At 33.5% G+C, this 24,724-nt stretch overlaps 2 protein-coding genes across 2 annotated transcripts; one reads left to right on the plus strand and one right to left on the minus strand.

The window, feature by feature from the left end:
- Positions 1-12,098: 12,098 nt before the first annotated feature.
- On the minus strand, positions 12,099-13,733 carry LOC111913640 (glyoxylase I 4). Its single transcript, XM_023909359.3, has 3 exons — positions 13,401-13,733; positions 12,705-13,033; positions 12,099-12,338 (listed from the first exon to the last, which is right to left on the minus strand). Exons 1-3 carry the CDS (start codon positions 13,583-13,585, stop codon positions 12,247-12,249), a joined length of 606 nt encoding a protein of 201 aa, XP_023765127.1. The 5' UTR covers positions 13,586-13,733; the 3' UTR covers positions 12,099-12,246.
- A 7,674-nt stretch (positions 13,734-21,407) lies between these two features.
- LOC111913641 (primary amine oxidase 1) lies at positions 21,408-24,516 on the plus strand. Its single transcript, XM_023909361.3, has 4 exons — positions 21,408-22,650; positions 22,765-22,878; positions 23,535-24,067; positions 24,153-24,516. Exons 1-4 carry the CDS (start codon positions 21,508-21,510, stop codon positions 24,310-24,312), a joined length of 1,950 nt encoding a protein of 649 aa, XP_023765129.1. The 5' UTR covers positions 21,408-21,507; the 3' UTR covers positions 24,313-24,516.
- The last annotated feature ends 208 nt before the right edge of the window (positions 24,517-24,724 follow it).

The raw sequence follows: 24,724 nt of genomic DNA on the forward strand, positions 1-24,724 counted from the left end.
TAGATATAAAATACATATACAGTTTAAATCATTGAAAACATGTATAACAACGTTCATCTAGCATAGATAGCAAGTATTCAGATAATATGCACACATAGCACGTAATTTATATAAAATACTTCATATCTATGTGTAAGTTGAAAGTAACTATGCACTCACTTGTTAAGGTGATGATTCCAAAATCGGGCAGCGCTTGCTTCTAACGATTCTATTTTCCTTCGACGAAACCTAGCATTATTATCGCTAAATTTTAGTCTAATATTTACCGTGACCAACTATTAGTCTTAGTATTATTATTATTATATAAGCGTTAAACAATATTTTCCAACCACTATGTACAGACAGGGGCCAGACATAAAACACCGGAGGGCAGGACCATTTTGGCATATAGCACTTCTGAAATCCAACAACCCTATGCGGCCCTTTAAACCAGATTCCTCGTACCGCGAGTAGTTAAAAAATATATATATTATAACGACACTTATATAAGTTATAATAATAGCTCAAATATTTATTATAAGTTCATAATAACAATACTAATTTTAAATATAATCTATATTAAAATAAGGTAAGCATAACTTACTTACAAGGGGGTTTTAGCTAGGAGTCGGGCTCTGCAGGGGCAGAACTTCGTCGCTGAATCTTTCTAAGAAAGATTCGTGCAGCGCTTCAGCGCTCACCTTACTATACTAAGCTACAGAAAGAGAAGTCGAATCACGAGGGACCGAAATGCTCGGGGGATAAGGAGAGAAAGACTCTTGAATCAAGAGAATGGTGCAAGAAATATGAGAGCCCAAGGCTCTTATTTATACTAATTGAATTTTCAAAAACTACCCTCCATAATTACTTAATGACCTTTTAGTTATATAAACAACTAAACACCCCTCTATAATACTATTATAAATGGATTTAATGATATTTGTACTAAACTAATGTCGAAAGAACTCAACATTAGTCTTATAATGACCGCATCGTCGATACCTTTCTAATGATATATACATATGTATATATATGTGTACGTATACATGATTTATACTTTATTTTAATACGTAAATATGCTATTATAATTTGTAACTCGTTCATACGAACTCCGTTTTTGACGTTATTTATATCCACGCGTAGGTGAAGACGTACTCTACAACTTTCGTTTAGACTCGGTCGGCTAATTTTGACTTTATTTTTAAAGTTATATTTTTAACAAGCCGGGACAGGATTGGTCTGTTTAAAATCTCATAACTTCTTCATACGAAGTCAGATTTGGGCGTTCTTTTTATCGATGTTCTTAGTTTAACATATTCTACGACTTTCGTTTAGATCACTAAAGCTAAATCTCGCTCTATCGTAAATTCGCTATTCACGCTTCCCGGTATCGTGCCGGTTCTGTCGTGAAACTTCGACGGGTCATAACTTCTTCGTTATAACTCGGATTTCGGCGTTCCTTATATGCACGGAAACCTTGAGACATATTCTACAACTTTATGTAGAGATATCGGGATTATCTCACACTTTAATTTTGACACTCATTTTATTCTTTATTAATTATACATTTATAATTAAATAATAAACACATATAATTCACATAATACTCAAATATTTCATCTTTATTACTTCAAAAAGAGTTACAAGAGTTGACCTAGACTATTACATTGACAAAAATGCTTAGCCCTGAAACCCGGGCGTTACAGATAAGAAGAGAGAAATATGAGAACCTAGAGCCTCTTATTTATAATAATTGAATTTTCAAAAACCACCATCTATAATTACTTAAATGACTTTATAGCTATTTAAACAACTAAACATCCCTTTATAATACTATTTTAAATAGATTTAACGATATTGGTACTAAAATAATGTCGAAAGTACTCAACACTAGTCTTATGACGACCACATCGTCGATACCTTTCTAATGATATATACATATATGTGTGTGTGTGTGTGTGTATATATATATATATATATATATATATATATATATATATATATATAGAGAGAGAGAGAGAGAGAGTTAGGTTCAAATGTTTCTACTATCTATTGTGTGCATCTAGGATTGATTCTGGACCAATCATTTTTGTTATTTTAAGAAAGTAATTAATGCATATTAAATGCTAAATATTTAATTAATACTCATTATATCTTCAACTTGTAATATGCATTAATTACTTTTTTAAAATAACTAAAATGATTGGTCCAGAATCAATCCTACATGCACATAATAGATAGTTAGAACAAAATAACATAACCATATATATATATATATATATATATATATATATATATATATATATATATATATATATATATATATATATATGATTTATACTTCATTTTAATACGTAAATATGCTATTATAAATTATAAATCGTTCATACAAACTCAGTTTTTGACGTTTTTGTATCCACGCGTGCTATCAACGAGATCTATAATTTTCGTTTAGACTCCGTCGACTAATTTTGACTTTATTTTTTGTCCATATTCTTATAAACTTAAATGATTTTGCTAAAATCATAATTCTCTCATACGGACTTCGTTTTTGACATTCTTTTTCTCAAAATTCCTATTTTAAGGAGTACTACGATTTTCTTTTTGGTGACATTAGCTAAAAGTCAACCATTCTCATCATACGGATTCGGATTTTGAATTTCGACGAAATTTATATTTTCAGGATTGGGACGACGTGTACTTTCTAAATATATAATAATATATATGTTTTAGCACACTTATTTTTACGATTTACAGACGATTCGGTTGATTTTTCCTATTTTATTATATTATAATTATAATGAAAAACATAAAATTCACATAATTCTTCTTTATTACGTCAAATAGGTTACAATTGTTGACCCTAACTATTATATCATCATAATAATATTTATCCAGAAACGCGGGCGTTACAATTCTCTCCCCTTAGGATGATGTCGTCCTGGAATCATGGATTAGCAAACAGATGTGGATAGCAACTCATCATGTCATTCTCTGTTTCCCAGGTGAGATTCGGCCCATTCGAAAGTTTCCATCACACTAGCACTAATCCGACCATCTTGCGTCGTTATTTCTTCGTCTTACGGTCAACGATCGCTTCAGGTTCTTTAATTGACCTCTTATCTTCATCAATCTTTAACTCTGAAAGTGGAATTATATCTGGAACTTCTCCTGTGAACTTCCTCAAATAACACACATGGAAAGTGTTATGAATACCATCCAGTTCTTCTGGCAATTCCAACTTGTAAGCTTGGTTCCCAATCCTCTGAAGAACCTTGAATGGCCCAATAAATCTTGGATTCAACTTTCTTCTCTTTCCAAATCTTATAAGTCCCTTCCATGGTGAGACTTTGAGTAACACCGAATATCCAACTTCAAAAGCCATTGGTCATCGCTTCTTGTCAACATAGCTCTTTTGGCGATCTTGAGTTGCTAACATTCTTTCTCTAATCACTTTTAGCTTTTCATCAGTCTGATGAACTATTTCGGGACCCATAAAGTGTTTTTCTCCGGCCTCAAGCCAACAAGACGGCGTACGACACTTATGTTCGTACAAGGCTTGATAAGGTTCCATCTTAATGCTCGAATGGTAATTATTGTTGTAGGAAAACTCTACCAGGGGTAAATGCTCATCCCAGTTACCTTGAAATTCTATGGTACATGCTCTTAACATATCTTCCAATGTTTGAATTGTTCTTTCACTCTAACCATCAGTCTGTGGATGGTAAGTTGTACTTAAACACAACTTTCGTTCCCATTTCCTCTTGTATACTTTTCCAAAATCTTGATGTGAAACGACTGTCACGATCCGATACAATCGTTAATGGAACACCGTGAAGTTTTACTATCTACTTCACGTAAGCATTTGCAAGCTTATCTATAGAACATCTCTCATTGGCCTCTATGAAGTGTGAACTCCTTGTGAACTGATCCACGACTACCCAAATCATGTCGTGACCGTTCTTCGTCCTAGGCAATTTTGTAACATCCCAAGTTCAGGAGTGCAAATTCAGGGTTCAAAGTGTAAGTACGAAAGGGGAACTCGGCGAGTCCATGGGTGGACTCGGCGAGTCCATGGGTGGACTCGGCGAGTAGGGTCGCGACTCTGGTCGCGTGTTAAGTGTGTTGGATTAGTGTCTAAGTCCATAACTATTTTGGTATGTACTTGACCCGATGGTGCATGGTCCTTTTGGGTTGCCTTCACCAAAGCAACTTGATAGTATGAATTATGGAGAGAAAGGATTAAATATGATTTATTAATATATTATGGGAATAATATATTAAAGGAGAAATCATATTGTTTAATTAATATTAGTCAAGAATTAATAAGAATTAATTTTGTGGCTAAAAGAGATTAATTAAACTTAAGGGACTGGAATTGTAATTATAAGATAATTGCAATTGGGCTATGGATTGCCTTATATTATAAGGTTGGACGAATTCTATGGGGAAACCCATTAGAAATCGTCCAAGGCCTTTAAGGAAATGAGCCCATGGGTTGCTTAGGGCTTAAGCATCCAAATTAGGGTTTCCTTGTTAGATAACCCTAATAGCCTCACTATATATAGAACCCTTATGCTCTAAAAACGTGGAGAACAAATGATCTAGGGTTTCCACATGTTTTAGAGAGCCTCCTTCTCTTCTCTTCTTCATCCTCTTGCTCTTGGTGTTTGTGAACCATTAGAGGAGTGACATTTGTGACTCTAAGCTTTCTAAAGTCATTACAAATAGGATTTGATATTGTTATTGCTACATAACAATCAAGGTATGATCTAAACCCTAATTATATGTTGTATTGATTATCATATGTTAGATCTAGGGTTTATAGTCTTGGATAAATTGCATGTACAATAGAGAAACCTAGATCCAAGCATTAGGGTTTGTATGAGCACATAGGATGTTCTTATAGCCAAAACCCATCAAAGTGGCCAACTCGGCGAGTCGGAGGCTGGACTCGGCGAGTAGGCGCTGAGTGGAGAAAACCCTAATTTTGGAGGATGAGCCCTATATAAAGGACATTGTACCCTCTCCCCAGCCTCTTTACCCTCTCTTGAAGTCCAGAAAACCCTAAGACGCGTTTGTGAGGGATTTGAGTGCATTTGAACCTTAGAGAAGATCTTGGAGAGTTAGGAGGCTTGGAGCAAGGGGCTTTGCTAAGATTCAGATTTCTCTTCTGTTGGGGCTTCCTTTTGAGGTATTACTTCGTTTCTTGGGTTGTTATTCATCTAGATTCATCATTTTGGAATGTGTGGAAAGTTTAGCTTGTGGTATTTCAAGTTTGAAAGTTAGATCTGAGGTTGCTACCTCAGATCTGGAATGGAGAAGGTCTAGAGTGCATTAAGTCCCTGTTCTTGAGTGTTTGGTGAAGTCATCTTGTCCCAAACCCTAGCCCTAGAGTGTATAATGCCTAGATCTCATTGGATTCATGTAAATTTTGCCACTTTACGTGATGGATGGGTTGTAGAAGGGTAGATCTATGTTTTGGATCAACTGCATGGCTTAGAAGGCTTCTATATGGGTTAAGATCTAGAGGCACTCGGCGAGTCACAAAGGTGTACTCGACGAGTTGCTTGAAGATGGACTGGAACTCGGCGAGTTGGAAGAACAACTCGGCGAGTAGGTTGAAGATAGCCTTGGACTCGGCAAGCCTGTTCTTGGAATCGGCGAGTCTGGTCGTGAGGTCCAAACTTCTTCTGGTGAAGCCATGAATCAGTGAGTCAAGGGAGGACTCGGTGAGTTAAGTGCGAGGGGACTCAGAGTCATGGGACTCGGCGAATCTCGGGGTGACTCGGCGAGTCGAGTCGTGGATTGGGGAAGTTCTGAGCATGAGGACTCGGCGAGTCATCGGGTTGACTCAGCGAGTAGAGTTAGTCAGGAGGTTGACTTTGACCAAGGGTTGACCAGTTGACTTCCAGGGGCATTTTGGTAATTGTTGGCTTTTGTTTGTGTTCAGTGTTGGTGTTGGCTAGTGGTGGAGATCGTATCAGTGGTCGGAGCATCTTGGTCTTATCTTTCAGTCGACAGTTGCGAGGTGAGTTATCCTCACTATATCAATAGGGTCTAAGGCACCAAGGCCTACCCTTTATCGGATTGTGATCCGGGTATTTGTTGTTATGTTATTACCTTGATATGCTTGCATCCTGGTAGCTAAGATGGTATATGTTAGAGACCTGGTTAAGATCGGTATCCTGGTATTTAGGATGATGCTATGCTAGTGACCGGTTAGGTCGGTATCCTGGTTAGGATGATGATATGTTATGTGATCTGCTAGATCGGCTTGTTGACTGTGAATTGTTATATGACTGCTAGATGGGCTTTAGGGTAAGGCCCATATGAGGGCTTAGGCCTAATTTGGAAAATCGGGCCATAGATGGGCCATAGTTTGGGCCTTAATGATTATATGTTATTGGGCCATTAGAGTGTCAAATGCTGGACCGGAATAAATGGCTTGGGCCCAATGTGAAAACCCTAATTTCACTTGGGCCTTGAGTTGGGCCTTTCTATTGGGTTTTGGTGTTTGGGCCAATAATGGTCCAACCAAGAACAATCAATGGACTAGAATAATTAGATGGGCTTTAGGGTAAGGCCGATATGAGGGCTTGGGCCCAATTTACAAAATCGGGCCATAGTTTGGGCCTTAATGATTATATGTTATTGGGCCATTAGAGTGTCAAATGCTGGACCGGAATAAATGGTTGGGCCTTTGAATAAGACCATGTAAAGGCTTAGGCCCAATTTGGAAAATTAGGTCATATGTTGGGCTTTGATTCCTAGTTTGACTTTTGGGCCTATGGATTGGACCTTGGGCTAGAATAAAGCCAAGCTTGGGGTAATGTAGTAATTATCCAAAGTAGGTATTTATGGTTATGTAGTGGAACCCAAGTATTAATTGGGTGATATTTTGATGTTTACAGTTCGGGAACCTGTCATCCAGCAGCTGGGGTTGGGTCTGCGGGACTTTAACAATGTCAGGTGAGTCTTCTCACCATAGCTATGGGTCTAAGGCACCATGGCCGACCCATTATGTGATTATGTTATATGTAATTGGTCATTATATGTTTTGATATGATATGTGATTGTGTGCTTTTGCATGGAAGAACCCGAGGGGAGCCCGTGACATTGGATATAAGACCATGTGGGGTAGCCCATGGCATTCCTAAGTAAAGACCATGTGGGGGAGCCCATGACATTGGATGTAAGACCAGGTGGGGTAGCCCATGACATTCCTAGGTAAAGACCATGTAGGGGAGCCCATGGCATTGGATGTAAGACCATGTGGGGTAGCCCATGACAGCCCTCGGTAAAGACCATGTAGGGTATCCCATGGCATTATTATAGGTTTTATGTATGCATGACTTATGTGTTATGTGTGTAGCTTTTATAGCTAGCAGGTATGTGATACAGGTAGCTTTTATAACTAACAGGATATGTGATATGTGATATGTGGATTGTGTGTATGGTATGCTCTGGGGAACTCACTAAGCTTCGTGCTTACAGTTTTTAGTTTTGGTTTCAGGTACTTCGTTTTCAAAGGAAATGAGTCGGCTCAATCGCAGCGCATCACACCATATTTTCCGCACATGAGATCTTTGGGATTACACTCTGATATTATTTCATGATAATATGTTTCGATTACTGACACTTTAGTTTTGACATGAGATGTTATTACAGATGTTTTTATACTTATAGTTTTATAATAACTTATCTAAAAAAAATTGGCATGTATTTTTGGGATGTTACAGGGATGAATCGAGTACATGGTCTTGTGAGCTTCTTCCATCAGAAGATCTCTTATTCCTCCCATCTTAGACATCCAAATCCTATCTTGGAATACCTTTAATCCTTGACTATTTGTACCGAATACCAACGTTTTGCCTAAACGTTCTTCCTTTCGGTCATTTTTCTCCAAAGCTTCTTCCTGAGCTTTCTTGATGCTTTCCACAATTGTTGAAACAACTTCTATTCTTAACGCTCTTGGCCCTTTTCTTTCCAAGTTTACTTTTCGACTTAGAGCATCAACTACGACATTTGTTTTACCAGGGTGGTAAAGTATCTCACAGTCATAATCCTTGAGCAATTTTATCCAATGTAGTTGTCTCATATTCAATTCATTTTGATCAAAGAGATACTGGAGACTTTTATGATCAGTGAAGAGTTTTCACTTTGTGCCATAAATATAATGCCTCCATATCTTCAATGCAAATACTACCGCTGCCAACTCCAGATCATGAGTGGGGTAGTTCTTTTTGTGCTCTTTTAATTGTCGAGATGCATATGCTATCACTTATCTCTCTGGGTCAGAACACAACCTAACCCAACTCCAGATGCATCGCTATAGACTGCGAAGTCTTCAACTCCATCAGGTAGAGAAATCTTTAATTTCTTGAATGCTTCTTCATGTTTCTCGCTCCATGTATATGTAGCTCCTTTATGGTTCAAAGCTGTTAATGGAGCAAATATCGAAGAAAAGCTTTGGATAAACCTTCGGTAATATCGAGCTAATCCTAGAAAGCTTTGAATCTCATTGGTTTTGGTCGTTCCCATTTCATCACAACTTCAATCTTTGCTGGATCAACCACTATTCCTTCCTGGTTAACCATATGAACCAAGAATTAGACTTCTCGAATCCAAAAATCACATTTGGAGAACTTTGCGTATAGCTTCTCCTTCTTCAAAACTTCTAATACTTCTCACAGGTGCTTGTCATGCTCCTGTTGGTTCTTTGAGTAAATCAGAATGTCATATGTGAACACTATTACATATTTATCGAGGAATGGTTTACAAACCATGTTCATCAAATCTATAAATGTTGTTGGAGCATTGGTTAGTCTAAATGACATAACCAAGAACTCATAGTGTATGTATCTCGTTATGAATGCGGTCTTCTCAATATGTTGCTCTCTTACACGGCGAGCCTAGAAAGAGAGCAAGAAGAAGGAGAATGGTACATATTAACTTAGATCATATAATATATTTTAGTTTAAAGGTAACCAAATATTTTGGTTTATTGGTAAAAAATAATGAAAAATCCCTAAAATTTTGATTAATTAATGAAAAAGCCCCAAAATTTGGATCAATTAAGCTAAATCTACGAAACCGGCCACAAAAGGTTATTCCGAAGTTTTAGCCGGTAATCTGTCGTTTTTTGTAAACAAAATTTAATTTGGGACTAAATCGTAAACTGACCTAAAATATTAGGACTTTATTGGAGATTTCCCATATATCCCTTTGAAAAATGCATATGCACATAAATTACACATACATGCGCGCGCGCACACACACACACACACACACACACATATATATATATATATATATATATATATATATATATATATATATATATATATATATATATATATATATATATATATATATATATATATATATATATATATATATATATATATATAACATCGAAAAAACCATGGTGAAAATTGTCAATTTTTAAAAGAGAAATAGAAGCTATTTTTATAAAACTCAAACACCATAAAAACCATTGTTTCACAAAACGGAATCAATCAGAGTATAGTAACATAACATCTCTCAACATCATGAAATCTCCGAGATAGTGTGTACAATCACGCATTTGTTTGCTCTGATCCTCAGAAGTACCTGAAACATTTAAATCCACAACTATAAACCAAAACTTAGTAAGTTACTCACAATACCCCACACAATATACACATACAATGCATACACACAAGAACAGTTGGAAGTTGTAGGTGAAGAAGTTAACAATGACCAAATATTTTATGATATTGTTGGTGGTCATGACAAGAAAAGAATAGCATATGGAGTTGGCTCATTTGTAAATGTGATTCGGATGATTAATGGTACAATGGAACTATGTTATATTCCGGACAAAATGATAAATTGGAAGAATTGAGGAAAATTGTGAGTAAGCAAAAAGAGCAAAATGAAGAACTGAAGGAATGCAGACCAAAGATGAACAACACAATACAACATGTGAGTAGCTTGATCGACAACTACTATTAGTAATGACGGTTATTAACGCTTTTAAATAACTGCAAAAGTAGTAGATCATAGAGTGTTGATTTGATTCTCGCAAAGTTTTTATTTTTAATTAGGTTACTTTTCATTTCCATGTATAAATATTTATTGTTTTATTTTATGGTATAAATCTTATTTTATTTTTTGTTATATTTGTTTTTATATATTCGTACAAAATAATTAAGAATTAATTTATAGATTAAATATCCATCTGTAGCTATCTATCTTTGCAACGAAAATATTCCTACAAAATTTGCTACAACAATGTGTTGGAGATTTTTCTACGACCGTTGCTACGAAAATACTTACATGGATTTTGTTATGGAAATACGCATATGGATTGTTATATGGAAATATTGCAATGGACTTTGTTATGGAATCATGGCTACGTAATTTGCTATGAAATCTTCGCTACGGAAGCTACTATAGAATCTAGACCACGAATTTAACTATGGAACCAATCCCACAAAAGTTGCTATAGAATCATCACCACAGATTTGGATATGGAAACATGTCCATGGAATTTGCTACAACGATATGCCTACAGAAGTTGCTATGGATCGACTACAATAAAATTTTCGACAAAATCAATGCAATGGCATTAGCTACAAAAAGAGGACTACAGAATTCACAATGGACACACGACTACAAAATTCGTAACGGAATCCGTCTATGGAAAGTGCGGCAGAATACATTGGATAGGGATTTCATTCTGTTGTCACATTTGTAACGTAATTACAGTTTTCATTGTAGACACCCCACTATGCGTTTTTTGGGGCGAATATGGGTCGTTGTAAATTTCATATCTATTCGTATTTTGCAACAGATTCCTTCCGTAGCAAAATCAACTTTTTCTTGTAATGCCATGATGAGTCGATATCAAGAAAATCGTGGCGATAGTCATTACACAGTCATAAAGAATATCATTAAGTATCTGAAAAGAATGAAGGATATGTTATTGGTATATGGTGGAAAAGAAGAATTGAGAGTTATAGGTTACACTGACGCAAGCTACCATACTGATAGAGATAATTCGTGCTCACAATTAGGACGGGTGTTCTTGCTTAATGGAAGTGTTGTTACGTGGAAAAGTTTCAAACATAATACGGTGGCAGATTCGATATACAAGTCTAAGTACATTGCAGCCAGTGAAGCAACAAATGAGGCTACATGGTTAAAGAATTCCATCGGTGATCTTGGAATTGTACCAAACATCAAAGAGCCTATGAAGATTTTTAGTGATAACGAAGGTGCAGTCTCCTTGACTAAAGAACCCAAGAGCCTTGGTAATTTGAGAAACATTCAGAGGAAGTATCATTATGTTCAACATCGTGTAGAAGATGGTGACATCGTCATGAGTCGGGCATCATCTAAAGATAATCTTGTTGATCCATTTAATACATAGTTCTGCATTATATCTTATTTAGTTACTTAGTTTTTTTATTATTAAATTTTAGCAACAATGTTAATCGAAAAAAATTGAGGGTTTAGTTTTTCCAAAGTCAAAAGCTGAAATTTTCGATTCGGTTTCAACTTTAATAAAAAACCCGAAACATGTTCACCCTATTAAGACTTCATTGACAACGAAATTTCATTCAAAGAGGACTTCAATGATTGACAGATTTAATTAAAAATCAGTATTTTAAGCTTTTAGATCATTTTACCCATTCAAAGATATAATAAATTAACACTTGCTGAATTTGTTTAACTACACTTTAAAAAGAACTCTCACTGCTCTCTTGTATTATAGAATGACACCGGCCTAAAAAAGATTGTTGTAAATAATTTTTGGACAATGATTTTGGGATTAGGGTTTTGTCATATGTTAATATTTATGTCCATTGCTTTTATACCATTTTGTGGTGCATAAAATGGTGATCGTCTCGATCATGTAAAAAAATATAAAGTGGTGCATAAAACGTTTGGTGTGGGCATCCATAAATCTTAACTACATACAATTATTTCTATATAACTTGAACAACCATATATTTCATAAATAATTAAATACGTATTTACTTTGGAAACAAACCTTGATCATTTTTTCTTATATTGCAAATAGACCCTCTTTTAATCCGTTGCTTTAGTTTGATTCTCAAAATCAATAGTTTTCTAATTAAATACACAATTTTTTATTTATTTACTATGAAACACATACGTAATCATAAGACCACAATTTTTGTTACTAAATTTCAATAACGACAAAATTGCTCTATTATTGAAAGAAAGAGATCAAAGAGTACAAAATTCTCATACTCAAAATGAAATACCCATCATGTCAATTACCAAATTTTCCATCATTAACGCCTCATCTTCTCCACAAAAGTAATTCTTGGAGCTCATCTTCTCTGCATTTTCACAAACACCCCCCAAAAAAAAGATGTTACCATTACCTTAAAAGTGTGCATTTTATTTTATATCTATAATTTTTTTAACACATCAACTTAATTTATTGATAATATATAATAGAATAGAAAATAATTAGACCTTCAAAATGAGATCAAAATTTATTATTGAACCTTCAACCTTCAACCTTTATAATTATTTCATTTGAATAAATAAATAAGTGGGTTAAGTAAATATTTTTTTTAACAAAAAAAAAAGTAAAAGATGAAAACTTTTTGTTTTTGTTTTATGATTTAGTGTAAAAATTATATGTAAAGAAGAAGATGTAAGCTATTATACTTGAAAAGAACTTGTGATTGTGATCATACCGTAGGAATCTCCATGGTTGATTTGTGAGATGTTTGGGATCTTTTTAAGAGGGCATGAAGAGATTGGAAGAACAGGAAGAACATGACAATTACATATCTCGATCATGTAACCATCTGGATCATGGAAGAACAATTGGTTGACCTCCACACCCCCTTCTTTGACCAATGCTGTAACATATTTGATCCCCAATTTCTCCAGTTTCTTGATTATGAGATCCATATCTGAGCATTGAAATGAAATGTGGTTGTCTTTTGGATTTATCACTCCTTTCTTTCTTGGAGTTGTGTCCATTTCTAGCAAATGTATTCCTATTCCATGGTTGAACAACCTGTTCCAGATCATCAGAAGAAAATTCATCATAACTTGGTACAATAAAGCTATTCGTGTTAATTCAGCTGATGCTTTGAATTTTTGCAATTGATCGAGGTTGCTTCTAGGATGTAGAAGAACTACATGAACTTGAATCAGAAGAAAATTAACATTCGATTTGCAATAATTTAAACATTCATCCTCGAGAGTTGCTTATCATTTCTATAAATGCACATTTGGAGCTAGTATACAACATTTTCATCCAAAATCTGTCAGATCCTGACTAAATTTGGAGAAAAAAACCAGTGGAAGTTGAAGTTCAGATACTTATGTTTCAGAGAGAAGCAAAAATAAGCAAGGAAATGGGATAAAATCAAAATACGCACCAAGCGCCTTCGAAGTCGAAAGAAGAAGGACGTCTGATAAGCACAAATCCCAATACCTCCTCGTAGAATTTGACAGATCGACGTACAGATTTGCAGATGAAGGAGACATGATTCAGAGATAATAATGGTAACGAAGAAGAAGATATCTCTTCGATGATTTCTTCTCCTCCATTTACAATCCCCATTGTCGATGATCAAGATTAAAAGTTCAAATGGGTTTTTTTAACAAACAAGTATTCGGATTTGGAGTTTTTGTGTTGTGTTGTATGATTGTATCAGACAAAGCTTAAGCTCACTCATTTTATAAGGAGAGAAAGTTCTAGAGAGAGTTCAGAGTTCATATCCGTCCACCTGTAACACGTGGTTTTGACGAAACTTCATTAACTTTTTTTTTTTTTTTTTTTTTTTTTTTTTTTTTTTTTTAATAAATTGAATTTGTAAAGAAAAACTAATGTTGTAAAATGCCGTAGATCCATAGATGGTATTTAGTCATCATATTTAGTCAGTTGACTAACAGCTAGAGATTGGTTAGTTTAGTTGGTGTTTAGTACTAACTAAAGATTAATTGGATGCCTTAAATTGTAACTTAGTTAATTTTTTAATAAATAAACATGATTAATATCATAAAAAATAGCTAAATATGATTAATATCATAATAAAATAAGGTGTATTGACTAATACAATATTAATATTTTCTCAATTAGTTTTTATTGAGAAAAGCTTAATTAAGATGTTGTTAGTTGGTCTGCTTCGACAACTTCACTAATTTTCTAAGCAGAGATTGATCACTAGGTGTCAACCAGTCAATCGTGTACAACCTAGAGATTAATCAGGGTTGGTTGAGATTTTTACAACAAAAACTTCTTTTAAATGAAAATCTTTATTTCCGTCAATCACTTTATTTTAAATATTTATTTTATGACATGGAAGTACTACATCATAATAATTAGTAAAAGAAGTAAAACAAATTATCCTTCGCTCTCATTAAGACCCTACCCTCTCTCGTATCATCTATCTTCTCTGGCGGGTGCAAACGTTGGGGGATTGCCACTTTTCTCTACTATTAGGCTTATGTTCCCCCTCTCCCGTAAGCTCTTATTGTATCATCTTTAATCAAGTTGTTTTCATTTGTTAGAGCTTAAACCCTGATCCATATTACATGTAGCTTCCGGTGAATTTCTAGTGGGTGGGGGCTACAAATTGTGATTTGATTTGCGATGGTTGTAAATGATGATTGGTGTGGAAATTTGGTAACAAAAAGTATTGAAAGAGAGCATGGGATGTTGATCAGCTTTCTGTTTCCTTCTTTGTCACCAATTTCACGAAGAATGTGAGATCAATTTGTGAGAAGCATGAGTTTGTTTCTGATGTTTATATGGTGAATAAGCTCTTAAAATTGGGTAGAAGGTTCGCATTTGTTAGGTTTTTACGAGTGTATGGTGAATGGGCATTGGAGTTGAAACTTAGAACAGAATGGAGGGGGAGTTTTCATCTTTTTGAGCTTTGGGAAGGAAGTCAAGGTTAGGAACCCTATAAAAGCTTTCCATGGTGGCATCAACTCGCATGTAACTAATTTTAAAGGACGAGAGAAAACACCATGCTCTTATGCTAATGATATGAATGGAGGATTGTCGATGGAAGGAACTGAACCAATGAAACAAACTGAATTGCTTGATAATGAAGTTGATGCTAATCAGGAATGAAAATGGCATTATTTGGTAAGGTAAAGGATGTTAGAATCATTCCTAAACTTGTAATGTTGTTGAAAGAGGAAGGATTTCCTGATCTTACAATAAAATATATTGGTGAAGATTAGGTGCAAGTCCCTTTTGGTTCTATGGATGTGTGCAAGTGATTCCTTCAACATAAATGGATCAAGTATTTGGTTTTTGGCTTGTAAACCTGTGATTGATAGGTTTCATGTGATTGAATGATTGGCTTAGTTTGAGATCTCTGGTCTTCCTCAGTGTGCTTGGAATGATACATGTTTCACCAAGGTGGATTCTCAATAGGGAGAGGCATGCTTCATGGAAGAAGATTCTCAATGTCCTTTGGAGATGAGAAGGGTGTGAATTAAAGATTCATCTACCTCCTTTATTCAATCTTTGGTCAAGGTGGTTACATATAAGGTTGAATATGAAGTTTGGATACATGAGGTATCTATGTGGGAACCGGATACTGAAGAAAGTGGGGATGCGGATCGTGATATTCTTTCTCTATTGGGTGACTCTGATGATGATGTCACTTCGATTGGGGGTCATTGTGTGGAGTATGAGGTTAACATGTTGCATGAGGAGTAGAGTATGTTGATGGATACATGGAGGATATGATGAGCGAAAAATATTATACCACAAATGGTGAGTATGGTGTTGGTGTTGTAGACTGCTCATGCAAGTATTTTGACACTAATGCTATTAAATCGAAGGCTAAAGAGGTGGTTCATGGGTCTCATGTTGATTTCTTTCGAAGTTTACAAGTGAAAATAAAAAGGACCAAAATGTAGAAATGGGTTTGCAGCTGCATAAGGTTGCTGCCCCGAGATTACCCTCGGTGGAACATCAATGTGGTAGTGTTGAGGGTGACTCATAAGCCTCCAAATCCTTGTCAAAACCATTTGGGTTCAACATTCCTATTTACGATTTACAACAAGGTAGACTTGGGTCTCAGCAAGTTCGTATGAAAGGGACATCAAAGAGCATGGGATCACAAGGAAGTTATGTTGGGAATTTATAGCATCAAGTACACAACTCATAGGTAGCAGAATTATAAAAAGATATACCTAAGTGCATATGCATCCTAGGATCTATGTTTTACTAGTTATAGCAACCTACTTTGAAAAATAACAAAACTTAAGGATTACCAACCTTAGGTTCACTTTCTTGTGATCTTGTATGTGATTTGTTGCAAAGATGAAGGATCCAAATGAGCACCCCTCTAATGGAATCAAACCCACAACCCCAAAGAGCAAAAGGATTTAACCCAACTTAGGGTTTATTCAAAAATCACCAAACCCTAGGTGAGAGGGTGTGGTTTTCATTCAAGGAGAGAGAGAGAGAGAGAGAGAGAGAGAGAGAGAGAGAAAGAAAGAGAGGTTAGACGATTTCTGAAGAAGGAATAATTGGCTCTAGAGTATACCCTAGCAGTCTATTTATAGTTGAGCAAGGAGTATTCAAGAAGGATACAAACTCTAGGGTTTATCCTATTTGAATGAAAATGCCATATCCCTATCTAAGGGATTTAGAAATCGTCCCTAACATCTCTCTAGGAGGTTCTGGAGTATTTCAATTGATTCCTCAAATGAATTATTATTCAACCTCATTTATTAATTAAATCCTTTTAATTAATTTATCAGAATAATTTCTAATTAATTTATTAATTACTTAATAAGCTAGCATATTATTAATCCCTTTTTTCCTTATGCTATTTAGGCCATGAGACCAACCCAGAAGGACCTTGCTATTTTTGGAAATATTACCAAAATAGTTAATGATTTTGGACACCATTTCTAACAGTCTCCGACGTACATGTCGTCAACTTTTTAGGATCAAAATATTTCGTAATACTCAACAGAGAGTAGCCAACTATTGCAACTTCCAAACTCTTATTAGAATTTGGTCATTAGACAAGTGATCAATTTGTTCCTTTGTTCTAGATATCTCTATGAACACGAGTCAATCTCAATGTTCAACATTTTATTTCCCGATTAATGATTTCGAGCATTACATCTGACTACAAAATCGAACACATCAATTTAGTCAGGGATCAACCAAGCACTTAAGATGTCAGTACTAGATCATTGAGGGGCCCATAAATATCATTTCCCAGTTATGAGAAGGAACAAATAAACTTTGACTACATAGTTTCTGTCTACTTGTCTAATTATATATGGAAATGCCTTTTATGACTATCAATTACAGATAGCGTTGGAGCACACCAATGCACAACAGATTTTGTAAACAAAACACATGTATCTTGGTTTGAAGAATAAAAGATATTGTCGCTTAAGAATTGCTCATGACTAGATCCATGAAGTAATCTCTAAGTGTGGGTTGCTCTAATACCTTAAAATGTCTATTTTCAAGTACTCATTCAGTATTAACACCATCTCAATTTAAATGCCGAACAACTTCGATCAATCAATCAATACTCATGACGGTCTTTAATACAAACATTCACTTCCAAAAATGCGATGACTTTGGAGTTTTAAACATAATTAAATATTTTGAAAGTTTGTTCAAAACATACAAAAATGAAACACAATATATGAATTAACACGATTTTAACAGCAAATTAATACTTTTTATTAAGACTCATCAAAATAAACATCAAGACTGTTACAATTCATATTATTTCGTAATAATTCAAACTAACAACGTATAAACTACTAAAATTTAATAAATAAAAAAAGTAACTAACTATAATATAATACAAAACTATGTAAAGCATACTTATCAATTTTATTTTAATAAAACTATAGATAACTGTTTTAATTTTCAACATATTTAATCAAATAAATATATGCATATAGGTATGTCATTTGGTTTGTTTATATTTATACAATAAAATTAAACTGAAAATCAGTTTTTTATGGAACGAAAAACAAAATTGTCGGTTTTTAAAATGGTTTGGGTTTTCAGTTTTGGATTTATTGTACACCCCTAGAAGTATAAGTCTACTTGAATAGAATCCGATGTTAATAAAATCTTTCTTGAACTTATTATCTTACTATAAAAGAAAAACAACTTTCTGCATCTATATTACTAGCTTGGACAGTTAAAATATCTTGGACCGCTATAGCTAAAACATAAAATACTTGGTTGCTTTTGCCATAGTTTTTAAATATCAAAACTAATCTATTATGCTACTTCAATCATAACATATAGTTTGTGTTGATATAAATTGATAGCCCATTTAAAGAATATTACGATTGATCGGTTTTAGTTGTAAAAATTTCAAAACCAACCAATATGATTTTTAGATTTTTTTTTTTCGACAATAATTTGATGAAGACGCACCAAAAACGACATTCATGCACTGTTATTACCGTTTTCTCATGTAGATCATGTTTTATAAAATAGTATATAACTCTTTAAAAATATATTGAATTAAATGTCGGTATTATGTTTAATAGTTTGAGAATCATAACCTAATGTCTTGCTCATACTTTCAATAAGGTCAAAAATCAATCTCTATTTCTGCACGGGTTTAATACCAAGCCATCATAAATAATGGTGGCAACTCACTATAAAATTTTGCTTAATTTTTCGTTCATGCTACCTATTATATTTATCCACGTATGATGAATAATAAATTGATGTAAATTTTGAACATAACATGTAAATTTAATAAAACTACGACAAGGATTTATTTATGGTAAATAGCAAAAAAAAAAAAAAAAAAAAAAACACTCAGTTTATACCAAACGTTTAATTTGACACTGTGTTTTTTTTTTTTTTTTTTTTCAAATTTGACACTGTGTTTTCCAGTTTGTTATAATTCTGACCACTTAATCGGTCAACCAGGTTACATGCTGATGTGACATGATAATGTGTCAGTTTTGATGACGTGGCATGCTGACATGATATGCTGACGTGTCAAAAATGATTTGTTTTCCACAAAAGACACTAAGTTTCACTTTTTTCGATTTTGACACTAAGTTTAATTTTTCTTTGAATTTTGACACTATGTTTTTTTGTTCCAAAATGAACATCATTTTTTTCAGTTTTGTTCAATGTTGACAATTTTCTATTTGAAACCGTATAAATATTTTTTTTAATACATTTAAACCGTATAAATGTTTTTTTTTTCAATTAAAAACCATTGTTTTGTATGAACATTTTTTTTACATTCAAACCAATAATTTTATGTATAAATATGTATTGGTTATATAAAAACCGTATTTTATATTAAATACGCAACTTTAAAATGAGTTTGGAGGTTTGGAAACGTGTAACCGATCAAAACCCGGATGTCAAGTTTGCAACCCATGAAATTTTTATGGTTAGTTTGATTCTCATGATACAACTAATACATATTTATACATTATGCTTTCAATGAAAAAAAAAATACCTTGTATTTAAATAAAAATGTGGTTTTTAAACGAAAAAAATATATTTATACAGTTTAAAATATAATAAAAATATATTTATACGGTTTCAAATGGAAAATTGTCAAAATTAAACAAAATTTAATAAATGGTGTTCGATTTGGAACAAAAAAAACATAATGTCAAAATTGAAAGAAAAAATTAAACTTAGTGTCAAAATCGAAAAAAAAAGTGAAAACTTAGTGTTTTTTGTAGAAAAAAAATCAATTTTGACACGTCAGCATATCATGTCTGCATGTCACTTTATCAAAAACTGACACATCATCATGCCACATCAGCATGTAACCTGATTGACCGGTCAAGTGGTCAGAATTATAACAAATTGGAAAACACAGTGTCAAATTTGAAAAAAAAAACACAGTGTTAAATTAGAATTTTGGTATAAACGGAGTGTTTTTTTTTGCTATTTACCCATTTAATTACTTCGTAAAAAACACAATATATTCTTTGTTTTTCGAATTGTCAATTAAATTAATTTATGGTGTAAGACCAAAAAATTTCTCTTCACCAACCTACAAACAAATCTTCAACAAATATCAACAAACCATATCAACCTCTTTTATCACATTCAACAAAATTCAACCAACATTACTAATCTAGTTTACAACAATCAATAAAATTCAACTATATTCAACTAAATATAACAACGTACTTTATAACATTCAACAAAATTCAACCAAAAATAATAATCTAGTTTATAACAATCCATAAAATTCAACTATATTCAAATAAAGATAGAAACATACTTTCTACAACAAAGTTTTTCATAATAAATCAACCAATTTTTTCCATTTTTATATTTTGATATATATTATATAAGTTTGAAGCATTATCGATCCAATACAAAACATACATGATTCATTGCTCTAATTTTTTAAAGTAAGTTATATATTTCAAAAGTTAAGCTTTTAAAATGACTTGGAGTAACTATTCTTGTAAATCCGATTATAGTTTTAACATCTTTATGTATCAATAAGATGAAGAATTATATGGGATAAAAAAATACCAAGTTAGGTGGGCGGTGGTGGGTGTTAGGTATTAGGTGTGATTTATTTCATATGGAGGGTTTATATTTCCAATTATCTAAATTCGGATTACATAAAAGGCTTAGTTAAATTTTGAGCTTTTTGACCATTTTACCCTAAGATAATACAAATAGATGAGTGATGTATTTCTTTAACCACGTTTAAAACAATGAATTCTCTCCACTCCCACCAAACTTAAACGATTGAGTCTAATCCCTATAAAACTTACTAGCTTCTCGCTATAGATTGTGTGATCAATCGTACCTTATTATTAAACATTTTGACACTTTTAAATGTTTTATAAATATAGGTTTTCTGATGTTAATTTGTGATGTATATGATCAATATATGGTGAAATTTTTCTATATTTCCAAATTTTGCCCTGCGAGGGGTATTTTAAAATCCAATGGTCAAACCCGTTTGATGTGATGTGGTTATTCGGGGTCTTACCAACTTTTAGCAACATGCACGATACATTTTAGTGACCAAATACATATTTGGTAACATTTTTATGTAATTTCCATACACATTAAATGCTTGTACAACTTATAGAATTAAATAAAACCACATTCAAATTGCATCTTACTTTCAAAATTTTTTTTCCAAATCCAATTTTTTTATTAGGACCCTGTACTTAAAAAAAGAAAAACTGTTCTTGTGAGCTGTGAGTATCTCCATATTCAAGTGATTCTTGATCTTCAATATCAAAAAATAATAATAATTAAAACTCATTTATAGACATCATTACAATATCCCCATACTCGCTCTCTCTACTTCAACCTTAAGCTAAACTAGCATATGCATGAGACTTGTCCACAAAGCAAAACCAGCTCAATATCATTATATCATTTATCAACTCATCTTTTTCCAATATAAACATAAAATATGCAACTAAACACAACATATCGACCATATCTTTCAAGAACTTGGAATAAACCCATTGAAACTACAATTCTACAAACATCTCATTTCCTTGATGGCTATTTTCATAATAATTCTAGTGATTACATTCCATGTTTTATTCACCAATAGCCAAAATCACCCTTTAGATCCTCTAACTCCTAACGAATTATCTCAAATCCAACGTATCATAACAAACTCTCATATCTCTTCTCTTCCAAATCTAACCTTCCATTTTGTTGATCTCAATGAACCCAACAAAAAAGACGTAATCCAATGGCTCTCATCTCCCCACAAACAAAACCAATCTTTCCCTTATCGAGAAGCCATGATTGTGATTCGTGGTGGTGGTCAAACCCATGAACTCATCATAGATTTGACCAATTCTTCCATCAAATCAGACCATGTTTATACAGGCGATGGCTACCCTCCAAATACATTCACCGAGCTACTTCAAGCAGCAAGATTACCCTTCAAAAGCTCTAAATTCAAAGCTTTGATCTCAAAAAGAGGCTTAAACATATCGGAAATCACGTGTTTTCCATTCACTATAGGATGGTTTGGAGAATCCGTCACTAAAAGAGCTGTTAAACTATCGTGTTTCTACCATGAAGGAACCACTAATGTTTTCTCAAGACCTATCGAAGGTTTAACCATTTTAGTAGACATCGAGTCGATGAAAATTCAGACAATTGTAAACATCGGAAGTAGAAGAACTCATTTGCCTCGAAGTGAAGGTACTGATTTGCAAAGTTCTAGCGAAAGTTATGATCCTAACGTCGATTGTGAGAAAACTGATGAAAAAGGATTCACGATTGAAAGAAACGAAATTAATTGGAAGAATTGGAGGTTTCACGTGGGGTTTAACGCACGTGCGGGAGTGATTATATCAACTGCATCGGTTTTTGATTCTGGGAAAAACGAATGGAGGAGGGTGATGTATAGAGGACACGTGTCAGAAACTTTTGTTCCATATATGGATCCAAGTAGTGAATGGTATTACAGGACTTTTTTGGATGTAGGTGAATTTGGGTTTGGTAGATCTGCTGTAACACTTGTGAATTTAACAGATTGTCCAAGTAATTCGGTTTATATTGATGGGTATATGAGTGGGGCAGATGGGATGCCTCAACAAGTGCCTAAAGCTATTTGTATATTTGAAAGGTATGCTGGAGATATTGCTTGGAGACATACTGAAATTGGTATTCCAGGAAAAGTGGTAAACTTTTTTTTTATTTTCAATAAAATTTCCTGTTTTGAAAGTTGATTAGTCATGAATCATGATGTTTATTATTAGCATGATGTTTGTGTAATTGTGTTATGTTGTATTTAGATAACAAGTGGAGAATCAGAAGTTAGTCTTGTAGTCAGAATGGTAGCCACAGTAGGAAACTATGATTACATTCTTGATTGGGAGTTCAAGCAAAGTGGCTCCATAAAAGTTAAGGTGAGAGTAAGATTCCTAAACTGTTTGACAATATTTTAGTTGGTATTTTTTTTTTTTTACTTAATGGATTAATTTATTAAAAAAAGGTTATATATGGTTGTTTCTTTTTTACTTAATGCTAACAAAATGTCCTAATGGATTAAGTTAGGAAGTGAGTGTCCTTAACATTAAGTCATGATTTTATATTAAGTTTTCCTGAATTGCCATTATTTCTCCGATGAAAATCGTGTTTATATCGAAAGTTATGAGTAATGGAATATCTTTTTATAGCTATATATTGAGTTATTTACTATAATATGTGTAAGTGTCGTACAATTTTCATGTGCTCGTTATTTTTGTTTTTCCATTATATATGTTCAATTTAAGTTACTAATCATGTTATATTTTAAAATTTCAATGTGAAAATATACAACATTAGGTTATTAAATAAATGGTAATGTCACATTTAAATACGAGAGTAAAATAGTCATTTATTTAGATTCAGACAGTACATTCGGTCCAAAAAAAAGAAATAATATATATATCAACAACATTGTATCTATACAAATATCGTTATCCAAGCCTTTGTCTTGTGAGATAAGCATTTTATTATAGTCTTATAATTTTCCAATTTTCCAATAAATTTAATCTAAATTCAAATTATATTGATTTTGAAGGTAGGACTTACGGGTGTTTTGGAAATGAAAGCAACAAGATACACAAAAGCCGAAGAGATCAAAGAAGAAACATATGGACCACTAGTAGCAACCAACAGAATAGGAAACAACCATGATCACTTCATAACATATTATCTCGACCTTGACATCGATGGTGATGAAAACTCTTTTGTAAAAGCAAACTTAAAAGTCAAAAAAGTCAACACATCTCCAAGGAAAAGTTACTGGAATGTCGTTAAAGAGACTGCAAAAACCGAAAACGAAGCAAGAATTAGGCTAGGGTTAAAGGCATCCGAGCTTTTAGTGGTGAACACAAATAAGAAAACCAAATTGGGAAATGATGTTGGGTATCGGTTGATGACAGGGCAGCCAGCTGTCTCTTTATTATTGGATGATGATTATCCACAAATTAGAGCTTCTTACACTAAGTATCAAGTGTGGGTGACTAGTTATAACAAGTCTGAGAGATGGGCTGCAGGGTTTTATGCTGATAGGAGCACAGGAAAAGATGGATTAGCTGTTTGGAGCCGAAGGTTCTTTTCGTTTTTTGAAAATTTTGTATTTTTTTTTAATTAAAGTAAAGTTTCTTGAATTAAAGATTGTGTTTTGGTGTTGCAGGAATAGATCGATTATGAACAAAGATATAGTTTTGTGGTACACTGTGGGATTTCATCACAACCCATGTCAAGAAGATTTCCCAGTGATGTCAACATTAGCTAATGGATTCGAGTTAAAGCCTTCAAACTTTTTTGAAAGAAATCCATTGATCAAGACTTGAAAAGAAGTTCGAGAAATGCTTTATCTCTTTCATCAGGTTTCTATGGTGTAACAACTAGAAAGTAAGAACACAGTTGAAAGGCATCACAAAGATTTGAGTGTAGTTAATTATTTCAGTGATTTATTTGACATTTTCTTGAAATTTCTATTTTGTGTGTCTATGGATTAAATATATAGTATTTCATAGGGCTCTGATTTCGATGTCTGTGTTGCCTTCAAACAAAAATTGATTCTAACAACATCAAGTCGCAATGAACAAACAAAAAAAAGTTCAACTTATTATGATAATTCGAATCATGTATGAGCAGCAATAATATATATACAAAAGAATGTGTTATAGTTATATGCCAAAAATGGTTATATTAAAGTCTATGTATAGTTAATTTTTCTACACCTTGAGATCCTTGTGTAAC

The sequence above is a fragment of the Lactuca sativa genome, chromosome 7 (genome assembly GCF_002870075.4).
Source record: "Lactuca sativa cultivar Salinas chromosome 7, Lsat_Salinas_v11, whole genome shotgun sequence".
NCBI classification, from domain to species: Eukaryota; Viridiplantae; Streptophyta; class Magnoliopsida; order Asterales; family Asteraceae; genus Lactuca; species Lactuca sativa.